At 51.6% G+C, this 19,708-nt stretch overlaps 1 protein-coding gene across 1 annotated transcript; it reads left to right on the forward strand.

The window, feature by feature from the left end:
* The first annotated feature begins 617 nt into the window (after positions 1-617).
* On the forward strand, positions 618-19,393 carry KRT8 (keratin 8). The gene is made up of 9 exons (XM_006118888.4): positions 618-1,047; positions 4,617-4,825; positions 6,176-6,236; positions 6,326-6,421; positions 7,150-7,314; positions 12,998-13,123; positions 14,532-14,752; positions 16,287-16,342; positions 17,638-19,393. The coding sequence occupies exons 1-9, from the start codon at positions 709-711 to the stop codon at positions 17,826-17,828; spliced, it is 1,464 nt and encodes a 487-aa protein (XP_006118950.1). The 5' UTR covers positions 618-708; the 3' UTR covers positions 17,829-19,393.
* Positions 19,394-19,708: the final 315 nt, after the last annotated feature.

Genomic DNA, 19,708 nt, shown 5'->3' on the forward strand with positions numbered 1-19,708 from the left:
TTGTGATGTAATGTCAAGTGTGTCCGGTATTTTTGTTGAAACCATCCGGCAGCCCTATCTCAGGCACCTGCCACTGCAAAACACCTTATTGACTATCTCTCCTCTGCTGTATCCTTTTATGTTCTGGGCACCTGCTGATAAAACAAACCTTCACTCGTGTCTTTGGAGCGCACAGTTCTGGGGGTGTAAATATGTAATAAATCCAGCAAAGCCAGTGGTTTTCCATAATGGGAGCCCTAAGCGATTGCTTAGTCAACTTATGTGTAGGGCCAGCTCTGAGTTTACCCCAGTGTAGCAGACCAGAAGCTGTCTGGATATTTGCATTTCCTTCTCTATGGGAGTTCATGAGGCTGCTGCCCCCCTCTGGTATTTCTGCCAGGTGCTCCTCCAAACATAACAGGGAGGAGATGGAAATGACCATGCTGAAAGCTTTTTGGAACAAGTCTGATGCATCTGATTGTCCCTCTCTGGCTTTGAAAGGGTTAATGAGCTGGAGGGAACAGGTGTTGGCTTGCCCTGTTGTAGCCACACCCCTCCAGCAGCCTGCAGCCAGTGGGTGCCCTAGGTATGAAATCCCCACCCCCTGATGGCATGGCATATAACTCTGCACACACCCCATTCTGCTCTCAGCCTCCAGAGCTCTTCCTTCAGTTTCTGTGCTTGCCCAGCCGGTGTTGTTTCTTGTCGTCCTCCACTTGCCTGTCCAAAATGTCTGTTCTCATAAACAAAAAAAGCTACAGGAGCACCTCCTCCACTGCCCCTCGCTCCTTCAGCAGCCTTTCTTACACAGCGGGGCCTGTGGGCAGCACCAAAATCAGCTCGTCCTTCTCCAGCTATGGTGGGAGCCGATTCGGAGCAGGCAGCTTCCGAGGACCATCCATGGGCTATGGAGCTGGTGCTGGAGGCAGCATCACTGCTGTCAATGTCAACCAGAGCCTGCTGGCACCCCTTAACCTGGAGATCGACCCCAGCATCCACCATGTGCGGACACAGGAGAAGGAGCAGATCAAGACTCTCAACAACAAATTTGCCTCCTTCATTGACAAGGTGAGTCCTAGCTCTGTTGAGGCGAAGCTGGCATCTGCAGAGCTGGGTTGGCAGGGACAGAAGTGGGTGTGTTCCTAGGGGATGGGCAAAAGTCAACCAGATTTGCCCAGTTGCTGTAACACTTATAGGCTGGAAGGAGCTAGTCCGGATTCCATGCTCAATTATGCCCCCATGCAACCCACAGTGACCCAAGTGAGGTATGGCTGTGTGTGCTGTAAACATCTCTGGGTAATCTGTCCACCAGGTAGCATATAAAGGGAGCAGTGACCTGCCAGCCAATATCTTTGCAATCAAGGGGAAATCGGAACAGATCTGAAGGGAGAGCAGAGCCTTCTGAGCCACTATTAAGCCAAAGGCTCCTCCTACAGGTGTATGAGAATGTGTAGAAAAATTTCCTCTGCTTGTCTTAGCTACAAATGTTTTTGGTCATGACACCAGCTGGCAGAGTGAAAATGCCCCTCTCCCGGTGGTGAGGGAATGGTATGGAGCTAGAGTGCCAATGTTCCCCATTGGGACACCTACCAATAGAGGCACCTGTGCTGTCATCAAATCATTGGCACTGGAGAGCAGCTAGAAAGCTAATGGGGAAGTTGCCTGTACCTGGGAAAATGTGCCATCTTTCAAAACACTGGTGTTAAAGGGTGTGACTGGGAGGGCCAGGATAGGATTCTCCATTGTCTAAAAGCTAACAACTGGGGGCGGAGGGGCTGATTCTAGGTGCCCAGCTTTCAGAGGTGCCAGGCACTGGCAGCTACAGGGGTCAGCACCTCTGGATACTCCAGAGCCTGATTTTCAGAAATGGAGGCACCCAAAATTGTGGGGCCTAAAATAAACACAGCTGGAGGAACTCCCGAGGTAATGGAGTTGGGGTGAGCCAGAGGAAACCAAATGACTCTTTTCCTCCTCATGCCCCAGCAATCTTGGCTGGAACAAGAGGTATCCGCTTTCCTGCCCTCTGCTCCCACCACCCCTTGCCTGCAGTAAAGGCCCGAGGGGCTGTATTGAGATTCCTTCTCTTCTTCCTTACTTCCAAGGCCCTAGGCTGTGTCCAGACTCAGGTTTTTTTTAAAAAAAGGAGCCTTTTTTCGAAAAAACTTCACTTGCGTCTAGACTACAGCCGCGTTCTTTCGAAATTAAATCGAAAGAACGTGGCTTTTCTTTCGACGGCGGTAAACCTCATTTCACGAGGAAGAACGCCTTCTTTCGAAAGTGCTCTTTCGAAAAAAGGCATTCTTGAATGCCAACAGGCTTTTTAGAAAGAGAGCATCCAGACTCACTCGCTGCTTTCTTTCGAAAAAGCAGCTCGCTTTTTCGAAAGCTCCGCTTGCAGTCTAGATGCTCTTTTTCGAAAGAGGCTTGCAGTCTAGACGTAGCCCTAGTGCATAGCCATAGCACACTGGTCCCAGTCCCTTTCCAGATTCCTGCTCTCTGGCCTAGCATGGTTTGTGGGAAGTTCAGTTTAAAGAGGATGAGTGTTGCCCTTCCCCCCCCCCCCCGCCTCTAACAGGGGCTTTTGCTTCAGAGGCTGGTGCCCTGGAAAAGAGGCAGCTGCATTCTTTCTGCCCTTTTTCAGCAAGGGTTGTGAACACACTTGGCTGGAGGCAATGCTTGTCTAATGGCTCTGTAACTGTCTAACCAGAACCCCCACTCCACCCATCACTGTTCTGTGGGGGATTGGATTTGAACAAGCAGGGTTTATTGCCTGTTAGCAAAGGCTGTGTTGACATCTCTCTTATCTAGGGCTGGGCCAACTGCCTTTCTCTGTCCCACCCTTCCAGGAGTCCAAGGGTCCCTGCTGTGCTTCAAGGTTCTTACCAATCCTCTTGTGCCCCCTAGTCCAGATCATGTAGGATTGCAGAGAACTCCTGTCCACAGGTGGAAATCCAGAATCCTTCATGGCAACAGCTGCTTCTCCCTCTTACTAATTTGATGCCATGGTTTCTCTTCTTACCAGCTTCAGTGATGTTCTCCTATTTCCCCTACCTTGGCCACAGGACTGCATCATGCCCTTTGCTTAGCCTCATGCTAAGCGGGACAGCTTTTTGCACATGCTCTGGCTCTAGCGGTGTCCATACTTCTCCATGGGGGCTGAATGCTTTGGCTAGTTAAACCCCTAGTCTCCCACTGGCAAAGCTCCCATGGACTTTAATGGCTCCATGTCTGCAAGTAAAGGCTAAAGACCCTTCTGCCCATCAGTAGGATTGTGGATCTATGGTCCAATGCCTGGGTAACCCATTGTGGGGCATTTGTGACCAGTTGCTCCCTTTTCCATGGCCATCGAAGAAGGTATGGGTTGTGACTGCTTTGGCTCTTAGGTCAAGCCACAGCTCCTTGCACTTTTAGCTCTGAAGGTTGTTGATTCAATCCCTCCTATATTGACTAAGATGGCAGCTGTCACACTCGCTCTGGGAAAACTCCTTTGCTGTGAAGGGGAGTTCCATCAGTGTCAATCCAGAGTGACTCCACTTATTTTATTGGCGTTTTTTCTCACTTACACTGAGTCTACTTTACACCTCCAGAGTAGGAAAAATGGGCCTTGGTGTAAATAAAAATGAGGCACTATTTACTTATGGCTGAATTCTGCCCTCTGTTATACTAGTGTTGATCCAGAATCACTCCACTGAAGTTAAGAGAGTGACTCTGGATTTACTTTGAGAGCAGAATTGGACTCACCAGGGAAAATCACTCCCTCTGGGTATGTCTACACTACCCCACTAGTTCGAACTAGCGGGGTAATGTAGACATACCGCACTTGCAAATGAAGCCCGGGATTTGAATTTCCCGGGCTTCATTTGCATAAACTGGGCGCCGCCATTTTTAAATCCCTGCTCGTTCGAACCCCGTGCCGCGTGACTACACGCGGCACGGACTAGGTAGTTCAGACTAGGCTTCCTAGTCCGAACTACCGTTACTCCTCATTCCACGAGGAGTAACAGTAGTTCGGACTAGGAAGTCTAGTCCGAACTACCTAGTCTGTGCCGCGTGTAGCCGTGCGGCACGGGGTTCGAATGAGCAGGGATTTAAAAATGGCGGCGCACAGTTTATGCAAATGAAGCCCGGGAAATTCAAATCCCGGGCTTCATTTGCAAGTGCGGTATGCCTACATTACCCCGCTAGTTCGAACTAGGAGGGTAGTGTAGACATACCCTCTGATACCTGGACTCATCTCACAGTGCACACATACAAAGGCAGGATCAGTCCCTGTGGTCCAGAGTCACTTATATAAGAGGAACTTGAGTGCTTGCAGTGAAGCTACTTTGAATTTACATGAGTGGAGGGGGAGCAGAATCAGTTATTATAGGCCTGTTTGACTTTCCTTTTACACCTGATTCATTCCAGAAAACTCATGGGGAACACCATTGACTTCAGTGGAGATATTCCTGATTCATGTGGGTGAGAGAAGGATCCCCCCCAGTGGAAGACTAGTGGGGGATTTCAGGAGTATGAGTGGAAAGAAACCATCCCTGGCAGGCTGTAATTATCCTGGCAGGAAATTCCTGCCTCCCACATCCACGGCTGCTAAGCTCTGCAGATGTAATTGACAAACCTCTCTTCTCCTGCCCGCTCAGGTCCGTTTCCTGGAACAGCAGAATAAGATGCTGGAGACCAAGTGGGACCTGCTGCAGGGCCAGAAGACCACACGCAGCAACATCAACAGCCTGTTCGAGGCCTACATCAGCAACCTGCGCAGGCAGCTGGACGGCCTGGGCCAAGAGAAAATGAAGCTGGAGTCTGAGCTAGGCAACATGCAGGGCCTGGTGGAGGACTTCAAGAATAAGTGAGTGCAACCTAGAGCTGGGGGAGGCAAGCCCCAGCCCTGTCCCTTCTGCCTGAGACCCCACCCTTACTGCCCATGGCTGGCCCTTATAAGAGCCAAGCCCTCCCAATGTAAAAACAGCTCCCCCCAAGCATGGGTGACTCACTCCTCCTGAGCATGGGCGGTCCCTGGAGCACTTGTGGCACTGGGAAAGCTGGCAACACAGGGCTGTAGCCCAGGGCTGTAGCAGTGAGGGTCTGGGGGTGGAGAGTGGGTGGAGCCAGGCAGTTTGGGAAGGCATTGCCTTCCCCAGCCTCTTAGATCTGCTGCCCATGAGTGCAATTGAGGCAAAAGGGGAGTATGTGTCTTTGTGTGTGTATGTGTGGGGGGAAATAGCTTCCTGGGCTCTTCAAAAGGGGGCGGGATGTAGGAGGCAGGAATCTCCTACTGGGATAATTACAGCCTGCCACGGACAACTTCTTCCCACTCATGCTCCTGAAATCCCCTACCAGCCTCCCATTGTGTCCTGATCCTTCTCTCACCCGTGTGAATCGGTAGTGTTGCACAAGGAGGCTTTCAATGGCCGCATCTGTCACCAGCATACTGCCTCCTACAGGGCGTTCTTTGGATCTGGGCAGGTTATCAACATCTGCCTGACTTGTAGTCTGGGGAGGCTCTCAGCTGCTCTTGATGGGGGATGGTTGGGACTCTTTCTCCATCACTTTGGCTACATCTACACTGGCGGCTTCTTGCGCAAGAACAGGTGTTCTTGCGCAAAAACTTGCCGGGTGTCTACACTGCACGTGTGTTCTTGCGCAAGTAGATTTACAGTACAGCGGTGGAAAACAGGGCTTCTTCCAGAAGAGTTATTCCTCTCCCCATGAGGAATAAGCCCTCTAGCGCTAGAGCTCTTGCACAAAAGTGGGCAGTGTAGACAGGCAACATGAAATTCTTTCACAAGAAACCCCTATGGCTAAAATGGCCATCAGAGCTTTCTTGTGCAAGAGAGCATCCACACTGCCATAGACGTTCTGGGCAAAAGCACATGCAAGTGTAGACATAATGCTCTCGTGGAAGACTTTTTGTGCGCAAGAAGCTGCCAGTGTAGACGTAGCCTCCATGTTTTGACACCACTTCCCAATCCGACCCCACCTTGGCAATAGGCAGTGAGCACAGGTTCCCAAACCCATGCTGTCCTTTATAAGGTCATTGATGGGTGCCTGCTAAGGGGTCTGTCTGCTTCCTGGCATCTCTTAGATGGGTCTCTATATCCTCTGATGGTTGCTGCTTCTTGGTAGCATCCCTCAGAGTGACCTCCTAGCTTCTTGCCCCAGCCCTGCCCCAGAACTGACAGGTTTCTCCCTCCCACAGGTATGAGGATGAAATCAACCGTCGCACTGAGAAGGAGAATGAGTTTGTCCTGCTAAAGAAGGTGAGTCCGTGCTGCTCCTGGATTCAGTGGAGTGCTTGGGCTGAGAGGGCTCAGGTGTCTCTTACAGGGTCTGTGCTCTGCTCCCATAGGATGTGGATGAGGCCTACATGAACAAGGTGGAGCTGGAGTCCCGGCTGGAAAGCCTAACTGACGAGATCAACTTCCTGAGGCATCTGTATGATGAGGTTGGTGATGTCCCCCTTTGGTTCAATGCTGCAGCACTGGTCCTTTCAATTCCTTCCTGACTGGGAGGGGGAATCCCACTGAAAAACAGAGTTTCTGCAAAGATGAAGACAAATGTCTTCCTGCAGGAGGTGAGGGATCTTTAAAGGGCTCCCAGGGTGCTCCCAGGGTGCATGGTGTTTGCTCCCAGGGTGCATGGTGACTCTCCCCATGCCTGGAGAGACAGGCCATATCCCCTGCATCATCTGCTGCTGCTCCCAGCCTTTAAGGTGGGAGATCACAGCCGTCTGCTGGCAACATCAGTTGCAGTGGGTTCAGTGGCTGGGTGGGTCTGGATTAGGGTTACCATTGGTCCTCCGATCCCTGTCCTGGTGGATTTTAGAACTAGGAACCTATGTCCATGATTTAGTTTTGCCACCCTTAATTCTGCACTGTCTTCAGAGCTGGGAGGCTGGAAAGCAGCAGCAGCAGCAGCAGCTGGCTGGGTTACCAACTCTGCAGGAAGTGACAGCACCCACAGAAGTGAGGGTGGCATGGTAGGGTATTGTCACCCTTACTTCTGTGCTGCTGCTCGTGACATGCTGCCTCCCCCTCCATTTAGCAGTGGTTCCTATTTGGGAACATGAAATACGGTAAGCCTAGCCCAGGCCAGGGTCTGGGAATTCCAGTGGGTGTTCCAAGTTCTCCATGCTCCGTAGTGACAAAGAACTCTTCTGCTCTTCCCATTCAGGAGCTGCGTGAGCTGCAGTCCCAGATCAATGACACCTCTGTGGTCCTGACCATTGACAACAACCGCAAGCTGGACCTGGATGGCATCATCGCAGAGGTCAGAGCGCAGTATGAGGAGGTTGCCAACAAGAGCCGGGCAGAAGCCGAGAACATGTATAAAATCAAGGTGAGGTGCCGGTCTTTCCCTGGAGCTGCAGTCTCGTCTCTGAGTGTGCTGGCTGTCCTTGATGAGGGCAGGTCAGGGTGTGTGGTATTGCCCATGGGAATGTCTGTTGGGTGGCACCTGTTCCATTCCTCCCAGCTCGTGAGTTGAACATGCAAAGCCAGGGGAGCCGACAGCCTTGGACTACTGTCGGCTCCCCTGGCTTTGTATGGAAATTCCATCGACTACTCAACTAGTAAATTAACTGGTATTAAACATCCTTACTCTGGACTGCAGTGTGCCCCACCCCTGCAGTGCTCTGTTGGGTATTTACTGCTGCTGCGGCAACAGCACATGGTGAGAGCCCTGGGCCCTTTTTAATCACCAGGACCCAGGATAGCTGCCCCCCACTCTGTTGATAGGTCTGTGTGAAGCATCCTCTGCTTAGCAGGAGTTGCATATGCATGTGTAATTCTAAAATACAACCGGACTCACGGTATCCCTCTAGTGGCTCGTGTCACAGTTCACAGCAACTGCACCTGTGTTCCCCTCTGTGGTCCAGCAAGAACATCCACTCTTAAGCTCCTGGCTCTTCAGCCATCTCTTCTCCTGCCCCCCCAGCTCTATGCTGCCCATTCCCTGCACTGCCCCTGGACCCCAATCCCTCTGCCCCTCCTGTTCCCCACGTCCCATTCCCTATGCCCCCACCGCACCCTGCGTCCCTCTGGCTCTATGCCTCCCATTCCCCGCACCACCCCTTTAACCTCCCTCCACTGTTCCCTGTACCCCTCTGGCTCTGTGCTGTCCCCGCACCCTGTTTCCCCTGTGGGTCAGGAGTGAGGGGTGCCTGTCCATAGGGAGGGGCTGGACAGGGCAGGCAAAAGGCTGCTGTGATCCAGCAGCGAATGAAAGAAGGATTTCACTTGAAGCACCTTTGCCTTTATGGAAAAAAACAAATGAAAATGCTATTTGCTATTTATAGGGCTAAAATGCTGGGACAAAAATGAAAACAAACAAAAAAAACCCCATTGCATAATGCAAACGTGTAAAAGACAACAAAAAGGGGGGGGGGGTCAAAAATATTTTGCTTGGGGCAGCAAAAAACTTAGAGGGGACGGGGCTGGGCTGGACTGGACTGGACTGTGGGGAGGGGAGGAGAAAAATATGAGGAAGGGGCTTGTGCTCAGGGGAAGGGAGGGGAGCAGGTCAGGAGGAGAAGAAGAAGAAAGGGGAAGGCACCAAGGGACAGGAGTGCAGGAGACACAAATGCCAGGGGGCCAAGTGCAGACAATGAGGTAAAGGGCAGGAGGTGAGGTGTCAGTGGCAGGGGAGACAGGGTGATGCTGGGAGAGGAGAGAGTAAGGGCACTGGGGGCTAAAGGGGAGCAGGGGAGGAGCTGGGAGAAGGCTAGAAAGAAGGGGTGGGCATGAGCAAGGCAGGGATGGAGCAAGTCATGTGTGAGGGCACAGGAGCATGAGGGGAATGGGGGCAGAGGGTGGTGAGGGGGTGGGCATCAGGGAAAAAGAGAGCAAAGGGGGCAGGGGCAGTGAGGGAAGGGGGGGCACCAGGAGGGTGCAGTGCCAGGGGATTCTGGGGGTGAAGCAGAAGGGCAGACACCTGTGGGGGAGGGACCAGCACCAGAGGAAAGAGGCAGGGCAGGTGTGTAGAGGGAAGTGTTAGGAGAGGGGATGAGGAGGGGTAGCTCACATGATCAGAGTAGGGCTACTGGAGGAGTGGGCACAGGGGGGAGATAAGGGCTGGTGGAGGGGGGTAGGTCTCAGGAAGGCTGAGGGCAGTGAGAAGGGCAGGAGTCAGGACAGCAGGGGAGGGTGAGGGGTTGGGGGGCAGCAGGCAGAAAGGGAGCTGATGGAGCAAGGGGAGGAGACATGGCAGCAGAGAAAAAAGATAGAGGTTTATGAGATATTTATTAATAACTTGGGTGATATTTAATAATAACTTATTAGTAATTAGTGGTAGAAATGTAGCCGTGTTAGTCTGGTGCAGCTGCAACAAAAAAATAGGACTGTGTAGTCTTTAATGCTATACAGTCCTGTTTTTTATTAGTAATTACTGTTCTTGTTCTTATTAGGAATTTATGCTATAAAAAAACCCTACTTTTTCGGGGGAAGGGAGGTGAGTCCCTTTTTTGTCTGGCGAGTAGGGTTTTCCAGAATTTGTCGAGCCCTGATAATCCCAACTATACATACAATATGATGGGGACTAATTTAGCTATAACTACTCAAGGGAAAGATCTTGGAGTCATTGTGGATAGTTCTCTGAAAACATCCAATCAATGTGCAGTGGCAGTCAAAAAAGCAACTAGAATGTTAGGAATAATTTTTAAAAAAAAGATACAGAATAAGACAGAGAACATCTTACTGCTTCCTTATAAAACTATGGTATACCTACATCTTGAATACTGCATACAGATATCGTCGCCACATATCAATATATTGGCATTGGAAAAGTTTCAGAAAAGGGCAACAAAAATGATTAGGGGCTTGGAACGGGCCTGATATGAAGAGAGATTAAAAAGACTTGGGACTTTTCAGCTTAGAAAAAGAGGAGGCTAAGGGGGGATATGATAGAGGTCTATAAAATCATGACTGGTGTGGAAAAAGTGAACAAGGAAAAGTTATTTACTTGTTCCCATAACGTAAGAACTAGGGGTCACCAACTGAAATTAATAGGTAGCAGGTTTAAAACAAACAAAAGGAAGTTCTTCTTCACAGAGCGCATGGTCCGCCTACGGAACTCCTTGCCAGAGGAGGTTGTGAAGACCAGGACATTTACTGGGTTCAAGAAAGAACTAGATAAATTCATGGAGGTTAAGTGCATCAATTAGGATGGGTAGGAATGGTGTCCCTAGCCTCTGTCAGAGGCTGGGAATGGGTGACAGGAGAGGGATTACTTGATGATTCCCTGTTGTGTTCACTTCCTCTGGGGCATCTGACATTAGCCACTGTCAGCAGACAGGATATTGGGCTAGTTGGGCCTTTGGTCTGACCCAGTATGGCTGTTCTTATGTTCTCCCAAGGGAAGCTCCATCACTAGGAATATTTTAAAACAGACTGAATGATGGACTAGGAAGTGGCTTGTGAGAAACAAATTTGTCCTGGCAAGAAGATGGGACTTAAATAAACAGTTGCTAGAATCCAATACACATTGACATGAAAGCCTGGATTTGGGTATATAAGGATATGTCTACACTAGCCACCCTAGTTCGAACTAGGTGGCTAATGTGTCATTCAAACTAGGTGGCTAATGTAGTCATTCAAACTTGCAAACTTTGCATGTTCCCGGGCGCCGCCATTTTTAAATGCCCGGTAGTTCGAACTCCCTGCCCGTGGCTACACGCAGCACGGGCTAGGCAGTTCGAACTAAAGCTCCTAATTCGAACTACCGTTACTCCTCATTGCAGGAGTACTAATTATGCTCCTCCTCACCTCCAATTATAATAGAAGAGCATTTCCCAAGCTTCAGCATGTGTGTTCTCCCCACATGCTGGGGAGGCCAGGCGGGTTGTCATCCCTTTTTCACACATGGGGAAATGAAGCACAGATAGGCTGACTGACAAGTTGGGAACTGTGCCCTGCCCATTGGACCATGCTTCCCTTCTCTTTGATTGCCCTAGGTGGAAGCCTCACTCCTAAGGCCGAGTTTTGTGCAAGCAGGAACGGCGAGTGCTTGCCACACACCATTGGTACTTGCCACACCCTCTGGCAGTCCAGCCTTGGGCTCCCCTGCAGGTCAAGCATCATTCCAGTCCCGCCCAGAAGCACCCCACTGCCAGTTCTGTACTGAGCTCCTGCTCACACCGCCCGACCTGCAGGACCTGTGCTGTTCCACCCCGAGCAGCTGCCTCTAATACTGCAGGGGTTTGGCAGTGTACGCTTTTTGACTTTGTGTTAGGGATCTAAGTGACTAGTCAAGTACCCGATAAGCATATGCTATCAAAGAAAGGCTGTGGGGGTGAGGAGGAGCTGGGGCTGTGGGGAGTTGGCTTAAAAGCCGGTTCCCCCCAGCACCATTTTGAGGGGCAGGGAGAGGTAGAGGTGTAATGGGGGACCCGGCACAAGCTGGGATTCAGCTGATTCCTGACTCCCATCTGATCCCCTCCAGACGCTGCTCCTCTGCACAGGTGCGCCCGGTCCCCTCTACTGCACCTCTGCCTTTCAAGGCAGCTCTTAATACACTTTAAAGGCAGAGTTGCTGCAGGGTTAGCTCCCGGGACTGGGAGCTAACCCCGTGGCGGCTCTGCACTTTCCCCCTTTATCAACTAGTAGAGCAGTTGATGAAAATTCCATTAACTATTCAGTTGATTACATGCAATTTAACATCCCTACTTTGTGTAACCCACAGACCTGCTGGGTGTGGTGCACTGTCCCATCTAGTCAACTTACAGAGAGAGGATGAGTTTGCTCCTCTGCCTTAGTTAAGAGCCAGCTGGCTTTTAGCTCATGCAGTAGAGGCTTAGGCATTAAGCTCTAGAGGTCCCAGGTTCAGTTCCATCTGTTGGTGTTACATTTGCACAGAGTAATTCCACACTAGTTCCTCCACCCCAGGATGACACCCTTCGCTGCAGAGCTGACCTGAAATTTGCATAGCAGCATGCACGAGGCTGTCTAAACAGCAATATTAAGTGGCTGTCATTCTGGCTTCCCTCCCCAACATATGGAATATTTTCCGGTCTTGCAAAATCCTACTTCCTCTAAGGGAGAAGGATTTGACTGAAGGGGAAGTGAAATGCCACCAGTCTCGCCATTTGCAGTCTCATGAATTTTCTTGGCAAATTTGCATGGCTGATTAAAGCTACAAAAAATAAAGCCTTCCAGAGCAGTGCTGTGACAGGACACCAGGACTCCTGGTGGTAAAGAGCCAGGAATCAGCTGTAATGGTTATAAAGAGGATTTTTTTATTGAGGCTGCTGGACACAGAAACCCTGTTTGTCTCTCTAGCTCCCAGCCTCGGCCAGCATCTCTCCCCACACAGGATCTTCCTAAATCAGGGGTGGGCAATAATTTTTGATAAGGGGCCACTCCAAAATTTTGGTAAGTGGTCAAGGGCCACACTTTTCTATGGAGGGAGTGCGGGGTCTGAGACCGAGGTTTTGTACAGAAGGGAGCTTGGGGTAAGGGACTGAGGTGCAGGCAATGGTATGGACTCTGGGAGGGGTCAAGGGCACAGGAGAAGATTTTGGCCTGGGGGAGGGTGTGGAAGGGGGTTGAGGGTCTGGGAGGGAGTTGTGACCTGGGAATGGGGGTGCAACGGGTTTGGGTTATGACTTGGGGCAGGAGGGGGTAGTGGCCTGTATCAGGGAGTCGAGGGAAGGGAGAGGCTGAGGTATCAGAGGCAGGCACTGCCTAGGCGGTGCTTACCTGGGTGGCTCCCAGCCAGCAGCCCTGCAGGACCCCTGCAGGACAGGCTGCTCAAAATAGCTGAGAGATTTTGCTGTGAGGCAGGGGCTGCATGTGAACTTTTCCCCTCACCCCTAACTGGTGTGGACCTGCTTTGAAGTTACTGGCTGCTCCATGCCAGAGGGTCCTGGTGGGGCGGCTGTGGGCCAGATCTGGAGGCTCAGCGGGCCATATCTTGCTTGACACTGCCCTAAATCCTGGCCTGGATCCTGCAGACATGAAAGGGGGACAACTGATGGCACTGTACACATTGCAATGTACTCAGTTCCTTGTCTCTCCTTCCCGTGCAGTATGAGGAGATCAAAGAAGTGGCGGGGAAGCATGGAGATGACCTTCGCAACACCAAGACTGAGATCAATGAGCTCAACAGGATGATCCACCGGCTACAGTCAGAGATCGATGCTCTGAAAGGCCAGGTCAGAAAAGTGCTGACTTCTCCGAGGTTGCACCAGCCTCTTGGTTCCTCCTTCTGCAGTTATTTGGGGGCATGGTACCTGCCCTGGTGACCTGGGGAAAAGGTTCCCTTTTACCACACTCAGCTTGCCAGGCCATAGGTCCCTCTCAGTCCACCTAGTAGAGCTCGATTTGCAACTGCAGCTGTGGTGCAAGACAGCCCCATTCTCTAGTGTAGACAGGGAATTCCCCATGGTCTCAGCTGTGCCAAACCCTTGGGCTATTCAACTGGGCTGTGTCTAGATTGGCATGATATTATGGAAATGCTTTTAACGGAAAAGTTTTCTGTTAAAAGCATTTTCGGAACAGAGCGTCTAGATTGGCAGGACGCTTTTCGCAAAAGCACTTTTTGCGGAAAAGCATCCGTGCCAATCTAGACGCGCTTTTCCGCAAAAAAGCCCCGATCACCATTTTTGCAATCGGGGCTTTTTTGCAGAAAACAAATCTGAGCTGTCTACACTGGCCCTTTTGTGGAAAAGCTTTGCGCGAAAGGGACTTTTGCCCGAACGGGAGCAGAATAGTATTTCCGCAAGAAGCGCTGATTTCTTACAGTAGGAAGTCAGTGTTCTTGCAGAAATTCAAGCGGCCAGTGTAAACAGCTGGCAAGTTTTTCCAGAAAAGAGGCTGATTTTCCGGAAAAACTGGCCCGTCTAGACACAGCCCTTTAGTTTGGGCTCCTAGCTAATTTTCAGTCTCTGGGCCTGTTCTCCAGCCAATGTAATCAGTGGAGCACCACAGCTGTCTGTTTACCCAGGCTGTTGATCTGGTTGTGATCTCCCCAGCTCTTGTTTCTGTGAGCTCTCTGCCTGGGTAGTCACTTTCTCTCTCAACCTAGTTTCTTTCACAGCTCTCAAGACTAGCAGTGAAGCACCTCACCAGTCCCAAACTGCACACTAACTTCAGCCTGCACTGAAGAACGGAACAGTGCTTAGAAACAGGATCAGGGGCATGTGTTGGGAAGGCATTATGCTTGCAGCCCTGGTGTAGACAGGAGCCTGCTTCGGTTTCTTCCAGAGAGGTTTTCACTTCCCTGTTCCCCAGTGCTCTGTGGAGAAGCCTGTATGGTGGGAGAAAGCAAAATCTGAATAGGCTGTTCTATATGTTCCATGGGGTGCAAACTATCTGCAAAGCAGTGTGTGGATGCACATTGCTTATACTAGTTTGAAATGGAAGGAAACTGACCAGTTGCAAGCCCCTGCTTTGCCTGGGTGCAATGCGAGTACATGGGGGGGGGGGGCGGCTTTGGTGCAGCAGTATGGGTGCAAAAATGACTTGTAAATGCCCCAGCAGATCTCTCCTGTGAGCTTCCCTCTACTGCTCTGAGAAGGCTCCGGTTCTCAGTGGAAACTATCTTTTTTTTTTCCTCTCTAGCGGGCCAGCTTGGAGGCAGCTATTGCTGAAGCGGAGGAGCGTGGCGAGATGGCTGTCAAAGATGCCAAGGCCAAGCTGGCTGAGCTGGAGGCTGCCCTGCAAAGGGCCAAGCAGGACATGGCTCGCCAGCTGCGGGAGTACCAGGAGTTGATGACTGTCAAGCTGGCCCTAGATATCGAGATTGCCACCTACAGGAAGCTGCTGGAAGGAGAGGAAAGCAGGTGGGTGTGGGAAGCAGGCATTGTGTGCCATGATTGGATGGTTTCTCCTTCTATCCAGTGGGAGGCTCAATAAGAGAGCAGGAGTGGAGGGCTGGGATGCGGGGACACGACAGACCGGCCCATTGCTGGAACTTATCTCCAGTGTGCTGCATGTCTTTGAGCAAGGTCTATAGATTAACCCCGTACATTCTGACCCTTGTGCCCCTTTTAGTGCCAGCTTGCCAAAGGTCACCCGCAGTTGGGCTCTCAGCATTCTGAGTGCAAACTGGATTGATGGCCCTCAACGTATGGGCCCCCGTTTAAACGGGTTGTTTGGAAATGTGACTCAGGTTTGCTCTGGGTGTAACCAGTTTGAATACGTGGAGCCTAGGAGGGGCTGCGGGCACCTTAAGGAGCTTACATGGTACCTCCCCCATTACTACAGCTTCTCGTCATATCTGTTTTTCAGCGAGACTCCTGTGAATAATCTGTAATTGCGACGAGGAGTCCTGTGGCACCTTATAGACTAACTGAAGTGTAGGAGCATAAGCTTTCGTGGGCAAAGACCCACTTCGTCAGATGCATGTAGTGGAAATTTCCAGAGGCAGGAAACTTCCACTACATGCATCTGACGAAATTTCCACTACATCCATCTGACGAAGTGGGTCTTTGCCCACGAAAGCTTATGCTCCTACACTTCAGTTAGTCTATAAGGTGCCACAGGACTCCTCGTCGCTTTTGCAGATTCAGACTAACACGGCTACCCCTCTGATACTTAATCTGTAATTGATTCACAGACTCAGATACCTGAGATGCAGGAGGGGCAGTGCTGCCCAGTGTGGGGATTCTCAAACCCGTTTCATGCGGGGACCTCCATTTCCATACTAAGATACTGCCCCCAATCCCACATAGCTATATAACAAGGGGACTCTGGTCTCAGCCCCATGCTTGAGACCCCCTTATGTAGCATTTAACATAGGTGGGGTCTAGTCCTGCCTTCGCTACAGGCTCACTGGTTGGCCTCAGCTGGGTCAGTGGCTAATCTAGAAGGCAAGGACAACAATATTTGTAATAAGTCCTCTTCATCTAAGGCTTCACTCGTGTCACTTTCCGGCAGGCTACAGATGCACAGAAGTTCCCAGGGGAGCTGGGATGGAACTTCTACTTAAAAAATAACAGGCCTTTTTCGATGGAGCTATCGCTGCTGTTAGCAATATTGGGTTTGTGACACACACATGAACTGTTCTGATGCCATGTTGGCAGTGGCTTCCACATACCATGCAGTGCTGGTTTTGTCCTTCTCTGTGCCCCAACTCCATTCAGTACTTTGTGCGTTGCTAACTCCAGGGGTGGCCCGAGGCGGGCTGCAGCAGCTGGCACCCCAGGCAGAACGGCGCCCCCGCCTGCACGGCCCTTAACGGTATGACGTTGGCGTGTCATCATCATTGGGTACCCCGGGCACCCCGTTGAAGGCGGCGCCCTAGGTGACGGCCGAGTCAGCCTAAACTCACGGGCCGCCTCTGGCTAACTCATGTCATGCACTTTTGTTTGGCAGGCTGGACTCTGGAATGCAAAAGATGAGTATTCAGACCACGAAGAGCAGTTATTCGGGTAAATGCATTTCATTTAGTTTTGGGTGGGGTCTGGTCATGTGAGGCAGGAGGGTAGCACTTCGAACTGGAGCAGAGTCCCCCCTATGGTGAGGGTGGGTGCTGCTACTCGGAGAGAGTTTGACACATGTGAGCAGATCCACACAACTACGGACTAGACACATGGGCCGGGGAGGAGAAATTGGCCCCTTACAACTCACTTAGGGCCCTCGTGCTCTAACTTGAGTAGGAGCTGAGGGTGCTCAGTACCTTGCAGAGCTGGGTCTGATCCACCTTTCCCACATGCCCTGTGAGCGCACAGTCTTACCTGCACTGAACCAGATGCTTTGGAGAGTGATTTGTCTCTTCAGCAATGGGAGTCTGAGAAATGAGGGAAGGAATTAAAGGGTTAGATGATGTGTAATGACATCCTTTCTGCTTTTGTAATGGGGTGTCAATTAGAGGCTGACCAGTCCTGCCCATACTTTCTCCATCCTTTAGGGGATCTGGTTAGTGAGTCAGGACCACGTGTGGTCCTCACTCCATCCTGCTGACCGAGGTGCCACCACATAGCCCAAGGTCTAGACTTTCCCATTCCCTCCCTGCCTTGGTTCTAAAGTACAGAGGTACACTGCTGACGCAGCCATAGGTCTGAGCCAGGTTCGGTAGCAGAGATCAAGTTCTGTAGCCTTCCAAGGTCCTTAGCGCTCAATCCTTGGCTGCAGAGGCAACTGGTGAGAAGGGAAGGAGCGGGCGCTGTCATGTGTCTCCCCACCCACACCCAGGAAGAGATGAGACAACCCCTTGTGCTCCAAGCCCTGCCTACTCTGCCCTTGCTCTGCCCCTCCCTGTCTCACCTCTTCCCAGGGCCCAGGGGGCTAGTGGGGCTGTGCCATGAGGCCACGCTGCCACCTCCCTGCGCTCACCAGCAGTGACAGCAGAGAAGGTGCAGGATAGGTGGCTCCAACTCGTGTGGCATTGTTCTTTGGCCACATCACTCCTGGGGATAAGGAGATGGCCTCGGCATTCCCCAGAAGTGGAAGCAACACAGAGGGAGAGCCGAGCCCCCTAAGCTACAGCCACTTAGCCTGCACCTTCCCCATGCTGCTGCCGGCCCTCTGGCTTGCTAGCCCCCATGCTGGCTGGCCCTCCCTCCTTGGAGTGGTCCTACATGCACCCCCACAGGTCACCCATGCTTGATTGCCTTGCAAGCCCCCAGGCTGTGGGTTGAGCCATTCATGCAGTTAGCATTGCCCTCAGCTGGGAGTCATGTCCTGCATGGTCTTAGTGGTCCTCTGTCTTGCTCCTCTCCTGCAGGTGGGCTTGGCAGTGCATATAGTAGCTATGGGGGAGGATACAACAGCTCCTATTCAAGCAGCGGCTACTCCATGAATTCCCCCACGCTGGAGAGTGCTGCTGTCAGCAAGTCAAAGACCGTGGTGATCAAGAAAATAGAGACCAGGGATGGGAGGCTGGTGTCGGAGACTTCAGACATCCTGTCCAACTGAGTGGCCACTGGATGAGCCTCCATAGCTTATATGTGCCTTAAGAGATGAGTCTTTCCTAATCAGCAGAGCTACTAGGATGCTGGGGGAGACTGGGACAAGGGCAGAAACTCAGGATCCCCCACCCCAAACCTAGCAGTGTTTGCAAATTCTCTTGTGCTAATAAATAGATGAGCCGTCCAAGGCCCCCATGGCTTCCTCTGCCTGCCTCTTCCCTTCTTCAGGCATGAGGAGGAAGAGCTGAGAATCCACCCATCAGAGTCCCAGTGGCCAGGTTCCCACCCCTTTGTCCTTTGCTGTTCCATCCAGCACCAACTCAGCTTTGTGGACTGGATCAGGACTGGACCAAGTATTTCAACTGGTGTTGTCCAGAGCTGTTGAGGGGTCACACATGCACCCTGTGGGTCAGCCCACGTGGGCGGCTGCCAGAATGCCAATGTGGCATTGTGATAGCACTGGGACATGCTGCTAGCCTCATTGCCCAGGGCTGGGCTATCATCAGGCCCCTGGGCCGTATGTGGGGACTGGCAGCATGCCCCAGAAGTGGCGGGGCCTTAGGCAGAAGGGGTGAGGCTGGAGCAGCTAGCCCTCAGCGCCGCCCAGAGAGCACTGTCCCCTGGCAGCGATTGAAAGGGCCTAAGGCTCTGGCTGCTGCTATGGTAGCAGCCAGGACCCCCCAGGCCCTTTGGAATCCTCAGGCCTTGGGGGGTAGTTGCTCCCTTTGCCCCTCCCTTTTGGCGGGCCTATTGGTCCCAGACCAATTCCCTCAGTCTCCAAACACCTCTGGGTACTCAGATTGTTGTAAAATGGGGTCTTGACCGATCTCTCATGGCAGTGGTCCCCAAATGTTGGGGAGTGCCCCTGGGGGGTGCAGAGAAGTGTTCGGGGAGTGTGTGTATCTGGTCCTGGGACAGCCCTCACAGGAGACTGGAATGAGCGCCACCTTGCCCTATCGTATCCCATTCTGACTCTGGCCTTGGCCATTGTCTCTCAGCCTTGCTCCTTGCTGCAGTTCCAGCCCCTGGATTCTGGTCCCAGCATCCTGACTGCAGTCCTGTTCCCAGCCTTGGTTCCAGGGGGAGGGGAGGCATGGACCAAATAATGAGGAGGGTGTAACCCACTGTCTTATGGTTAGATGCCACTAGGCCCTTTTTACCCTCAATCCACTGCTTTGTGGCTCTTTGCATTGCCCTGAAAGAAGCGCTCCTCCCTGGGTGGCTGGTAGGGAGGAAAACAATGTCTGTCTCCCCATCAGCACCTAGGGGAGGCAACTGGTGTGGGAAGTTGTTGATCCTGTTCCCAGTGGGTCAGCAATAACAGCTTCTCTCTAGCCTTGGCAGCACCAATTTATGCTTTGTCAGCACAACTGGGAGCAAATCTTTCTGATGGTGTGATTCTTCCTTTCTCTTCCTCCTCCCCCGCTCCTTGTGTGCAGTGGGGGGTGTTGACTGTAAGCAGCTTCTTGCCTCCTTCTGCAGTACAATGTTCAGTTGGGCCCTTCTGCTTTCATTACCCTGCCCTGGAGGGCTTTGCCTTTTCAGTTCTCTCAATAAAGCTGTTACTAATAATTGTGGTGTCTATCTTGTTTCTGGTGCTAACTGTTGCTGAGAGATGGCTGCATTTTGTTCCCCTGGTGACATGGACTCAGTCCTTGTTGTCCTTTTGCCTGCCTGCAGGGGGCACTAAACAATTTATGATTCCAGAAGCCCTATTTGCAAATAAGGTTTTCATCCTCCAATACACCCAAGCAGCAAGCACTAGGTAATGCTTGAGAGTCAATAGGATCCTTCCGAAGAGCCAGAACAATCGCCTAATGGTTTCAAATACCTCTTCCCAAATTCTAGAAGGGATTTGTGTTAAGTTTTAATTGAAAAGCCAAACAA

This window comes from Pelodiscus sinensis, unplaced genomic scaffold, assembly GCF_049634645.1.
Source record: "Pelodiscus sinensis isolate JC-2024 unplaced genomic scaffold, ASM4963464v1 ctg94, whole genome shotgun sequence".
NCBI lineage: Eukaryota > Metazoa > Chordata > Testudines > Trionychidae > Pelodiscus > Pelodiscus sinensis.